General features: G+C 35.1%; 1 protein-coding gene across 21 annotated transcripts in view; it reads left to right on the top strand.

The window, feature by feature from the left end:
- Positions 1–12,304, top strand: part of LOC105691151 (tropomodulin) — a 76,452-nt gene extending 64,148 nt beyond the window's left edge. For 18 of the 21 annotated variants that reach the window (XM_048650399.1, XM_048650404.1, XM_048650397.1 and 15 more), the window contains 2 exons: positions 3,899–3,954; positions 8,682–12,304. Coding sequence is in view for 3 of the 21 variants with exons in the window: in XM_048650404.1 (XP_048506361.1) it covers positions 3,899–3,933 (35 nt within the window). In the remaining 18 variants the exon portion in view is untranslated. Of the gene's footprint in view, positions 1–901; positions 981–3,898; positions 3,955–8,681 lie in introns of all 21 variants that reach the window. The other 3 variants (XM_048650403.1, XM_048650398.1, XM_048650401.1) reach the window with 2 other exon arrangements.
- Positions 12,305–13,466: the final 1,162 nt, after the last annotated feature.

Here is a 13,466-nt window from a genome sequence, read left to right as displayed (position 1 = left end):
GCTTGAATGTGAAAAAAGTTATGCATCGTGCTTTAGTTCTATTATTCACCTGAAAATGTCAGAAAAATATTCGATAGGAATCCTACTGAAGTGGAACTTTATCTTTCTTCGTTTGTTTGTTTCTGCGTTGGATAGGAAAATAGTCATAAGCGATGATTGAATAATTTGAATCTTACATAACATGTGTACCAGCTCCCGGGTCAACAAAATTTTGTCTAGAATATTTTAAGCAACTCTATTCATTTAACAGTTGCAGAATTTTTACCACGTCGTAATATTAACGACGTGCTTCATACTCAATACGGCGGGTTACACGGAAAGACTTTTCTCTAAACACGATATTGTTGCCAACTCTATTACTATCTAAGACATTTCAAGGCGACTGTCAGCCAACCAAAATCTGGTTATTATTTCAGAATTTCAGCCATATCACTACATATTTCATTGCTTATTCCAATAGACTCGTTATCGAAGCTCACTAATCGAATCTGCTAACATAATTTTTTCTCACAATATCTAAGATAATAATGTGGCCATTGCCAGAAGTAAGCAATTTATTCTTCTTATGTTTTGGCTGTGCAACTCTTTTTTGGTTGCCCTGCTACTGTGTCATTGAATAACACTAGTAGTAGAAAAGTTTTGGTGGCTATGTTTAATTTGATATTGAGCCCATTTTTCCTTGTTGAATATATTTTTAGGTCACTTTGAACTTTGAGACGTGAGTGCAGCTATTACCGATGTGATTCACAACTTGATTCTTTAGTCTAATGAAAAATCAACCTGAAGCAGCTTCGGCTTTTATCAAACCAACCTGACGTTTACCTAATTCATATTCATACTATACCAATTATACCTGTATACAAAGTTTCTATATTTATGACACACAATTCTTTTCCTACAGTACGGAAAGACCTTGAGCTGCGGCTACAGTTCAGATTCTTTAACATGAATCACAGGAAACCTGATATAATTCAGTAAAGGTAGCTACATCTCGACGTGGTATTATATAGTCCGAAAGTGTGCCCAACGATTTGGGAATCATTAACGCGCTGCTTGGCTAACATTGCTTCAAAAAATAAATTTATAGAAATAGTAATAGAGATAGACTATAACGGATTAGGAATACGCAACACGATAAGTGGTTCCTTTTTTTTTGATACAGTACATTCGTATCGACTATCCATGCAGATTTCTTTGTAGCGTACCTTATAAGTTTGCTCGTATAAAAATATGCATAGCATCTGGTATTTTACTTGATTCACACAAATTTCAAAGTGATAAGATGTAGACCTACACCTTTAGGTGCGGACTCTCATTGTAATCGAATAATGAATTGAATATGAAAATGACAGTCGCCTTCTCACAGAAATTGGATACTAACAACTTAACACAAACATACTCAATCTTAAAAAACTTGGTTGCGGTGGGAATAATGATCAGTTATCAAATTAAAGTCGAAACAATACCAACGATGGGTATTCTTTTGATGACCATGATAATATCAGGAATTCTGAATTAGGTAAAGGGCAAACCCCTGTCTGCGATGTAGTGCACTTGCAAAGTTGTAACAAATTGTTCATGATGCATACGTAAGGTAAATATCATATCAGTTCGTCCTACACCTTCGCTGCAATCTGTATGCATATGTATTCATAAATAATGCAGGTGTGTATGTTTAACAGGGTAGGATTTATGGTTTATTCAATCGCATCTCTCTATAACCCTGGTCTTTAAACTTAACGGTCTACAGTCGACCAGCTACGTGTTTCCCGATTAAGTCGTGAGTGCGGATTTACATGCTAAGCCGGGATCGCGGTTAGGTCACATGAGACGCTCTGACATTTACATCGGCTGCCTACCCAATTTGACAACGTCATGAGGGTTACTAGGGTATTTACGCAGGTGTAATAATAGTAGATATCGGGTACAAGATTAGTACTACATACATATCCCTACATACAGAGCAAGCAAAGCGAGTGCGCTTTTGAAGATCAAAAGGAAGATATGAGGATGGGCTTTGGTCGAGTAACAGTTTCTTTCCCTATTTCCTGGGATGAGATCATCCAGTTTCTCTTTACGTGATAAAAAGAAAAAATTTTCCCATAAAAATTATACATCTTCATAATAGCGAGTTATTCCCTTGCAGATGTTATCGAGAGATTTAGGATTTAGGAAAATGAAATTTCTTAAACCTACTGCGGGTGAAAATTATTATATTTCAGATAAGGTAAAAATGAGAAAACTGAAAATTTGTAATCCAAAGTTTCTTTTTGTTTTAAATTTCTGGCAATGTAGCCTAATGTAAATGTAATATTTCCGATTTTTAATCCGGTATATGAAGGTAATTAATAATATTACCTAGTTTAGTTATTTATTTTGTAAGACTTGGTGGGCCAAAGACAGTATGTAAATATTTGTTGTTATGTTTATTGTAAAATGTGATTACAGGACAATTTCACAAGCATATTTTTTCGCCAGCGGTTACATCTACCGAACGTAATCTAATGCAGCTATGCGTTTAATGTGAAATTGAATAACAGAAATGTATTTGCTGTTTCAGAGTGTTGTTTATATTAACAAATTAATTGTGTGCCTTAATATTTATCTGTATAATATGCCTTCCACGGTTTCCCCCGAATCACAATATTTCATCTTTTTCACATTCTCGCATTTGCCGAGCGAACAAATATTTCGATTTATATAGCTCTGTTTTTTTATCTTCTCTTAATCAACGGTAAGCTAGCTAGTGTCATGTTTGATACGCGTTGTAGAGTTTGCGACTGTGACTGAAATTCTCATCGATTTTCAGAAGGAATATTGCGTTTTACAGTCACGAAAAACTGTTTCATTTGGTACGAATCAATGACCCTAAGTCGATTCAGTTACACGAACTTTCACACCCTACAACCGAAATATGTATAATCGAATTACTAACGAGGATTTTAGTTCTGATTTTATTCTTCTACTTACTAACAGCAACCCAACGAATCACACATTATTGAATTTACTGCATCCTATTAGACAGCACGTTAATTATCCGCTCTCTACGATCGTGCTCTGTGAAAAAGTAAAGGGGTGCAAAATCATAGAAAAAACCAACCAGTCTAGTGAATTAGGACGGGAGAGATCAGTTTAATTGAACTTTTTATATTCGGGCAGCTGCGACGGCTGATTAGTGTCCCGTTCCTCAAATTTCGTTCATTGTTGATCCTCGAACAGCAATAACATCTTTCACCCTTAGTTTTTTTTCTACTTAATTAACCTCTAAGCCCTAGTACCAATGTTGCTTTGACGGAACAAAATCTAGGGTCTTTCGTACTTTGTTATCCGGTAATTACATTGATATTACGCTAATGGAATGGTATATTTTGAATTGTTAATAAAGTAGCTTTTACCGGGATTTTAATATTTAGGGAAACCTTGAAGTTGAGGCGAATAGATGGTGAGAATATGAAGACGCGTTGGGAACATTAGTAAGCAGACTTGCGCCGTTTTATTTTTAGTCGAGACTGATTAATTTTTGGTTGGACCTATATTCGATTCGTCGGGCGTAATTTGTTCGATATGAAAAAATTCGAATACGTACATATTACAAAACACTGATTTCATACGTGCGCGTGTTGGAACGGAATGAAAAAATCTTACAATTCTACCGAATCTATGTATTTCTGAATTGGGAAATGCACAGAGCACGAAAGAGAGAGAGAGAGAGAGAGAGAGAGAGAGAGAGAGAGAGAGAGAGAGAGAGAGAGAGAGAGAGAGAGAGAGAGAGAGAACATCGAACGAACCCGCGATATTGTATTTTGGTTGTAGCATGTGGTAGATTAATATTTGTATCGAATTATAATTTTGCGAGATGAATGCAGATGATGACGTGGGGGGTGGGTGTTTGTTGCAGTACGGCAGTCCCGGGTCGGGGCAGCGACATCCTAGTGCGATGAGGCGTTCGCCTAGGTATTGTACATCCAATACTCTTTTCTCGTATCTATGACTAATACACAATTTAATGTCTGCTACACTTTTCTAAACATTGATCTTCCATTTCCTCGACGATCTCATTTAATACCTTTTCATGCAGTACGTCGAATCACAAGCGAAACGAAAGACCTTTAATTAATAAAGTAAGGTAACGTTGCCCTCTCGGTAAACTTGATCCAAAGTCAATATGTATCCTCATTTAATTAACTCATTTACGTGGCGCCGGCACGCTTTCCAGGCGAAAGAAACTGTCGACTTGGAAACGAAGATCATAGTTGCCAATTTCTCAAGCGGATCTATCTTGTAACGAAAAAAATTGCTATCGCTCGTGATTCTTAAGTGAGAGAACGGTATTCGTCCGAAGAGTCATTTTATTTGCTTAGAACCAAAAAACAAATTCAATAAATAAATAAATATATGTCGAATAATATTTGCGAAATGCCACATTCGATATCGTGAACAAGGTAGAGAACGCTTTTTATCGACACAAATTGTATTACAACACATTCATCTCCATTTCATTTCGGTTTTGTTTTTTCAAAGAATCTTTTTTCACATGTTTGAATTTTTTTATCTAATGACCTATGCAAAGGGCCTTTGAAAGAGAATATATATTTTTTTCCCCGTTGAAGATATCTTTTCCATAATTTTACAAAATTTTCAAACGTATTTTGTGCACGTTCTACGTATTCTTAACGAAACTAACGAAAACAGCAAACTGTTTCTGTGTTCCTACTCGTATTCATTTTTTACGCTCAATAAATTTTCGGCATTATTCATCTGGAGCTTGTCACTTACGAACTTTGAATTTTAATTTTGAAAATCTACCGGTATTTCTTTACTCTGGTCATCTCTCAACAGAGTAATATATGCATTTTATTCACTCGAGCGTTTGATTTATACTATGACAATAATTCAATTCTAGCAGGTTTTTATATTCACCAAATGCATCACTTAAATCTTACTAATATTGCTAAAAATGAATGCTGCGTTGTTTTAACCTGTAGACAATCAAGTAGGCTCATGTAAATAGTTGTGACTGAATCTTTGTTATAAATATTCAGACTATTCAATCTTCTTAAAAAACTCCTTACGAATTACTTGAAGAAAATAGAATTTCGATCCGGATATCGAGTCCATATTACAGACTCGCGAGGTTGCTGATTAATTGTTTTTTTTATTGACGTTGGCAACGCTTTTTAAATTTTCATAAGTTTCTATGGCCGTTGCAGATATTATTTCTACTTTTTATCGATACCTGAACACCCTGTAAGTACATTAGGTTCATTATTAACGTCGTCTTTCAACCGTCTGGCATCGGCAGCCGCACGCGATCTTGCAGGGTGAAGCACAAAATAAAAGAAGTGGAATAAAAAAATTCAGCGAATAAAGAAAAAAAAAACGTTATAATTAAACAAGTTAATGCTTACCTTCCAGTACTTAAATACACGCGAAAGTTAATCTGACCGCACGGTTATATCCTATAGAAGTTATCTTGGGAATATGCCTCAGATGCGCCTGCACAGATTCGAGCGAAAGTTTAAGTTTAATTTCAACGTTAAGTAACAACGTTCATATTTCACCTCTTTATCGGATCTATTTATCGGATGCTACGTGCAATTTTACAACCGCTTACATTTTAGTTATTCTATAGGTATACGATATTGGAGGCAATTATCCGCGCAGGAAAGGGCGTTACCGTTCTTATTGTGCGTCGGGAAATTGCGGCTTTGTTTCAAAGTTTCCCATAATAAGCTTCTTTCCTTTTTCTTATCGGTCAATCATAAAAGTTCACACCTTTTTAATAATCGTATAACATTCGGTGTCATCATCAATTCCATTTTGGCTTTTTCATCTCAATGAAACAGAAATATCACAACCCTACCCAATTTCGTGACTAACCACCACCCTGTAGAGTAAGAAGTTTTTGGTTCGATCAAAGAAAAGTCGTAACAAAATGATAGTCACCTGATATTTTTACCAATTACACGGTAAATGTTACTTTTTATGATTTTTATGATTTTTTTTTTTTAATTTTTTTCAATTACTATCCTCCATCGATATTTGAATCCATTCAATTTGCTTCGTATAGGGATTCGTTCAGCCCATCTTAGGACAAGGTTGTTGGCTGAACGAAACCAACCGTTGATTGCAATAAACGTACACGAGCGTTTCAGTGCGAAAGGATTTTTCCGTTGATATAGTCGAGTGCGAAAATATACGTTGTATAAACGGGGAAATTAATCCCCCAGGGGGTTACGGGCTTGTGCTCCTTCTGTTCGATAGCTCTCCAAAGTTAGCAAACGGTAAATGAAGCGATTCGTATTCAGCCATGTGACCTTCGATATCTTGTAGAAATTGAAAATTCATTGAAACGTGAAATCAAGTGTAGGATCGGCATCTGATCATGTCTCCTATACTTCGCTACAGAAGCGTGGATCCTGGAAAATTAGAAGCTTCCGTTTTATAAAATATTCGGTGGCAGCCCACCTCGCATTATACTCTTTCGGGTGGAAATTGGAGAAAACTCTTCCAATTAAGACTCTCCTAATCTTCGTCGATATACCTGTACGTACAAAGACCTGTACCTTCATATCCTGTGCTAAATCGCTCGGGTTGCCCAAATAATAAGGATTTAATTCGCAATTTCTCTGATTCTATGCATACAGCGTTTATATGTATACTATATTCATTCGTAGTACATAACCTGCGCCACGCAATATGTATATGGTATACGTATACCTATGACCTGGTACTGTTTCGATGAAAACTTTTCCAATCCATTCTGCCATGGTAAACTTGTACCGGAGCATATCCACTAGATTTAACGCGGACTCTTGGGTACGCCATGAAACTTCTAAGGGCTACAATAATATTACCTAGATAGTTGTTCATGCATTATTGTATAGGTATTTTAACAAAGCCCACGAAATATTTTATATTATTATATTATAACGTCCGAGAATTTCTGGGTGGAGTTGAGTTCGCGAAGTTCACATGGCTTTGGTATAATACTGATAATACCAATAACAATAATAATAAATGGCGTTTTATGTATATCAAAGGCTGAATGGACCAAGTAATAGTATGTCAAGTAAATCAGATTTTGGTGGAAAAATTTTCTAAGGATGTGCCATTGTCAAGCGAATAATTCCTGTGGGAAGAACCGAATGTAAGGGTAGGCGGGGCAAAACGGGGTACTTAAGGAAACCATCAGAAAAAAGGTTTCAGTTCAGAATGACGTTTGAAATCCTTTTCGATCATAGAAAAAAAAAAAAAATTTACAAAATTTCCGGGGTACCCCATTTTACCCCGTGTTTCCCTACACATTTCGAAAAATAGTCTACTTTTTTCGAGGGTAATCTTCGGAAAAAATTCATACACCCGCGTGTCACGGTCGAAGATGATCGCCGGTTAGGGGCAGGGGGGCGGAGGAAGCTGCAAAAATTTGATAGTTTCGCAGCTAACGTCGTGTCGTGATCTACCAACTATGTAGGAGAGTCCCGCGTGAACTAAGACGTGGTAATGCGCTGTTATGACAGGCCGCAGTCTAGGGCTTACAACCACTTCGTTGCATATTATGTTTACCCTTTGTTGGATAATATGGTCTTTACTTTGCGGATAATTACAACGGCTGTTGTGATACGCTATAGAATCGTTGGATAATAATTATAATGTCTCGACGTTGCGTTCTACATTTTGTACGTATCTATACATCGTGTGTCTGTAACCTATGCAGATGCACTTTTGTTTCTCAGCGTCATTGCCGCTATGCGACATGTGACGGTGGAGAAAAACACCAAAAATATCGATCGATGCGCAGCCATTGGATTAAAGTCAATTCCCCGCAGTTTCGCTATATTTTTATTATCATGCTTACAAAGAGAGAACGGTTATTTTAAATAACAGGGTGTTCAGGCAGTTATTATATCATTGAATTATTCCGATAGAAAGACTTTCAGTAGTTGAATACATGTGATACCTATCCGGGGGTGTGATGAGTGTTTTCCCATAACCAAGGAAATGTGCAAAAACGGACAATTGATGAAAGGAAATCAATATACGTATCTAAAAATGATCGTCATCTGTGAATAATACATATGTTATATCCGTTATAATTTTTTTAAATCAAATTAATATTTTCAAAGGCCCCTGCATCTTTTGTAATACCGTTGGATTCATATGGAAATGATTCGTAATTTATAATGATGGAATCGTTGGTTCGTTTTACGTTACATGGTGTATACGTACGTACGATTTGAAGTCGTTATATATCATGTGTTCAAAAAGGCGTTAATCAACATCGCACTCCGGTTGCATTCTGTGAATTGAATCACCCACCGAATTTTGTTTCGCCATCTTATAGCGTTGTTTATTCAAATCAAATATGTTTCGCAGACCAGAAATTCTACCGTGTGCCGTAATTTGATATTAACGATATCCGGACCAAGAATCGCAAACAATAATATATACTTTTTTTAAAAATACATTAACGCGTCTAACATCCATCGTAACTTCATGTTTCGCATTTCGTACCTCGATGCGTGTTTTCATTTTATGTTTCATCACGAATATGCCTAATATAAAATTATTTTTTTACTTCATTGTATTCCTTCCTTTCATTGTTTTTTACTATTGTTTAATGTTCATATTTTAATGGTATTTACTTTTTTTTATTTTATTTTTCTCTTTCTCTTCCTCAGACCGTTTACGCCGCACAGGAAGGGCTTCTCGTAACTACACAATAGGCTGGGCCATGCATTGAGGGGAAAAAAAAGGATCTTCGCTTCCATCGTTCGCTGTGTCATTTTGTTTTTTGTATTTGAAACTAAGCAAAAGAGAAAAGAAAAAGAACTAAATAATTAAACGAACAAAAATAACCTAGTCGCAGTTCGACCATCCTCTGGACGTTGTTTTCAATCACAACGTATAACATCGGAGGTGTAAAGATAATCTTCTATCGATGAACTTGGCCGATTATGGTATCTGTGCGCAATATTCGCTGCAGTTCGAACGAGATCAAATGGTTATAACCGGACATATACCGTGATGAACTTTTGACGAGACGTCGATATGGAACGAACTTTGATCCTTCGTCGTTTCTTGCAACTGACAGTTGGATTGTGTTGGAGTCTTTCAAACATCGAGCGACAAGTGCGTTCGTACGATTGTCATTGGTACAGTAATCAAAAAATATACGAGACGTCAACGTCACCGATCCGCCGTACCGCTGGAATGAACTTTGGAGAAGCCTTATTTTTTAACTCAAAAACAAGAGAAAAAAAAAAACACGAAACAACGAAAACTGTGAAACTACGAAGATTTGTAATTCTCACAAAGATCCGACGAACGGATCGCATTAAAGAACGGACGTTAGTGTACGAGACTCAAGTCTACTCGGGCCTTGAGGAATATCATCTGAAAAATCGACGCCTTCCTCGTCAATTATTTCGGATTCACTGCTAAAAGAGGGCCTTGTAATAGAAACGAAACGAAGCGGAACGGTGCCGGCGAGAAAGAAATCGTAGTCGTTTTTAGAATTTTTAAACTTTACTCTTTTATGCAATCCTACACACGCTACCGAAAATGGCTCTGATAAATCTAGTATCTGGATAATGCAAAACAAGAACGCTGCAGATGTTCGTCTGTCAGCAAGCTCGTCGTTATAGTGTTTGTCGAATTGAGAAGCTTTCCTTAATCGTGTCGCGGTTTATATACCGCTACTTTTAAAAGTATCGCTTTTTGTAGCTCTAGGATTAGAACGTTCTTCTTCTTTTTGTGTTCTTTCCTTATTTTAACAAACCTCGTCGTTATTCAGCTTATTTTTGAAAGTTTATACAAACTTTTTTTTCGTTATTTTTCTTCCGAAAGCCACGTGTACCAGCTACACTAAATAAAAGATTATACTCGTTATCAGTGAGGACATAAGAACGGTTTCTTTTTGTTTCACAGTATAACAAAAACTTCTGTCCCCGTAATGGATTTGTTGGCTTGTAAGAAAATGAATTGAGGGGGTGGATTTTGTGATCAGAATGCCGACGATTCGCGAATCGCCTACGGTATGATGTATTAAATATTATGTGTGACTTGAGATAGCTTGTTTCTCTTCTACAATGGCATATTCAAGCGTCGTTTTTGTAAACACTCAAACCCGTACCCGTGTAGTCGATAAATTTTTCAAAAACTCAACGTTATTCATCCGTGGCTTAGTTAATTGTGATGTGCACTATAAATGCCGTTTCTTTTTTTTTTTTTTGTTTTTCTCTGTCAATTTTATTGTCGAATTTATAAGAGAATATTCCAATCTTAGTGTACAACGCACTAGGATGTTGCCGACTAATTAATTAATGACTCGGTTTTAAATGAGAAGAAGGAAATAATTGTATAATGCCGAAAAAATAAACAAATTTGTAATCGTCCTACCCCCATTTACTATTACTATAGAAAATTACTTTTTATTTATAATTATTATAGAAATAATGTTCTTATTGTTACACCAAACTATGACGTCCATTACGGAAATGATGAAATTATTATATATGGGGACGATGTGACGAGGATTGTAATTATTATTAATGACGATATTTTAATGGATTTGGTAGTGATATTTGATCATCGTGATAAAAGCCACTAATTTAAACATAAGGAAAAATAAAACGAAACAAAATAATATAAATTAATAACATACCGAAAAATTAACAACAAAAACGAAACAAAAAAAACAATACCAAGTTTAATGATAATTAATGTTGAGAAAAATGAACAAATATTACACAAAAACTAACCCCCCTCCCCCCGACGTTCCCCTTGACATATGCCGAGACGAAAAGAACATCATGATGTAATAAATTTAAGTCGATTATACATATATATTATACATCTAAATATTATAATATAAATATTGTATGGATATAATGATGATAATATATTACGACCCTCATAATTTCGCTTTTAAGATACATTATATTAAATTTTAGGTAACAATAAAGTCGATCTTTAAGCGACTCACGGAACCGGATGGCCGATGCCTTCTTTTAAAACTGCCTATATAATAACCATGATTTCTAATCGCGTTGGGAAACGTACCACCAGGTCGATTAATTCTTCCCCGCATAATACCTATATTTTAATTATATGGGCTTCGGCTATTTTACTATGTTATTACTATGTTCATAATTGAAATTATTATAATAATGAAAATTATTATTATACTTATTCAATAACTAATCTGATGAATAATTATTTCGTTTAATTATTATTACTATCATTATTATTCTAGAATTGGTACGAATATGCGATCAGTCTGTACATAATTATTGTGTTGATTGTGTTTTCAATAATATTAAAAACGAATCATGTCACTTGGTTTTTTCGAATCTTTTTTTTGGTTTTTTTTTATCATCGTCATTTCGACGTGATTTCAAGAACACAGGACGCGAAATATTGTAGATGTACTAGTATTCGACCAAACTATAAACGTGGGTCTACGTAGCGACGACACAAATGTTTTTTAATTATCAACCATATTGTTGTTGGTATTATTATTATTATTATTATTATTATTATCATTATTTTTATTATTATCATTATTATTATCATTATTATCATTATTATCATTATTACTACCCTTATGATTACTGTTACTACCACAATTTTGCTACCATACTAACAAAACTACTACACTATACTACTACTACTACTACTACTACTACTACTACTACTACTACTACTACTACTACAATGTTATAATTATTCTTATCATTGTCGTTATTATTACACTGTAATTTAATTTACGATTATTTATTGTTGCCGCGTAAACCCTTTGTATAGCGTAGGTATGTGACGAAGAGAAACGACGAAATGATTATTGGTTCAAAGAATAGGAAAGAAAAAGAAAAACTGAAAGAAAGTATTTCAAAAATTATTTGTAATGTATGATGAAAAAGAAGATAGTGTTAAGTAGGCTCGAAGCATTAACGGCTATTATAATTATAATAATAATACTGCAGATGGCTCATCTTTTCGTTCATGAATATATACTGATAATATACCAATAGGTAATATGCAGGATTATAATACATGTACGCGTTGCGTTAGTTGCTTTATAATAGCGCAGGTTCATAATAATTATTGTAGAATGTGAAGTTACCTTTGGAAAGCATTCATTAATCCAATGATCCATTCATCTATGCACTGATTCGCCAGCCTCTTGAAATTAAATGTTAGCTCGTTCTAATTCTTGTATATGTATTATTTCTACGCAATCACACGATCAAAGCCTTGCTAGCCTTGTAACACCAAATTTAATAAAACTATATAAAACGCGTTTTACTCGTGTATAATTTACCAATTCCTGATGATAAAAAAAAGTTCACACTCAATATCGCTGTATCCGTCGCTTCCATCGTTCGATGTAAGCAACAAAAAAGCTCAAAGTCCGCTTGTGGAAAACCAGGAAAAGCTCTCTCTGTCCGACGACTCACGATACATTTTCCAGCACAAATACCAGTTTCCGTGGAAGATAGTAACAGTAAAAATTACGGTCGCTCGAATAAAAGGTGCTTAAAAAAGAAGAAGAAAAACAATTTCAGGATAATTGGATTTTCTAAAAAAATAAAACAAAATTCGGGAATACTAAAAAAATTTTCGTAGCAGTACGTTTTATTCGAACGTACCTACTTAATTTCCATGACTTTTTATTTGGATAATTTTTATAGGTCTACACCCTTCCGGTCCTTGAGCCTTCGATATCAAACGACCCCGCGGCGATAAATGGGATCGATCTATGCAGGGGATGGTAAAATCTGTACGATAATTTATTTTCACATGATCAATTGTCGAAGTAAGTTATAAAGTTGGTTGTAATATGATATTCCATTCGCGGACTGGAAATTGAGGTGGACTTTTAAATTTCGCTCCGGCTAACCCTCGGTATGTAATATATATACGTGTATGTATGTATGTACCTACGTACGTACCTATATACCCATAAGTATTACTTGGTTGAACTTTTCGTGTGCGAGTCGGGTATTATTACCGTTGTTTCAGAGTTATGAGTTCCGATTTACATTTCACTGGACGGAAATTTGTCAGCTTATAAATTCTAATAAATGTTTTAATTAACGTCAATGTAATTAATAAAAAGCGGGCGATACATATACTTTTGTAAATCTAATATGTTTCACCTTTGTCCATACTTCCTTTTTCGACAGTGTTATCTATCCGCCATAGTTAAAAATATCTCCCGTGTACCACTCAAGTTCATACATCACATTTCATTTATTTTCAATTTAATTTGTATTCGAATCATAAATTTTTATTGTACTTGCTACCTAAATGAAACGGAAACAAAAAACTTTCATCCCGATTACACACACTTCTATCGGCTATAAATTGAAGCTCGATTGGAATAGACGTATTCATTCACACGCGTACGTACATTGTAATACATGTATTCGGAAGAAGAAAAAAATCAAACCTACCGCCAA

This window comes from Athalia rosae, chromosome 2, assembly GCF_917208135.1.
Source record: "Athalia rosae chromosome 2, iyAthRosa1.1, whole genome shotgun sequence".
Lineage (NCBI taxonomy): Eukaryota > Metazoa > Arthropoda > Insecta > Hymenoptera > Athaliidae > Athalia > Athalia rosae.
The sequence above is the reverse complement of the archived record's forward strand: the minus strand, read 5'-3'. Positions and strand labels throughout refer to the sequence as shown.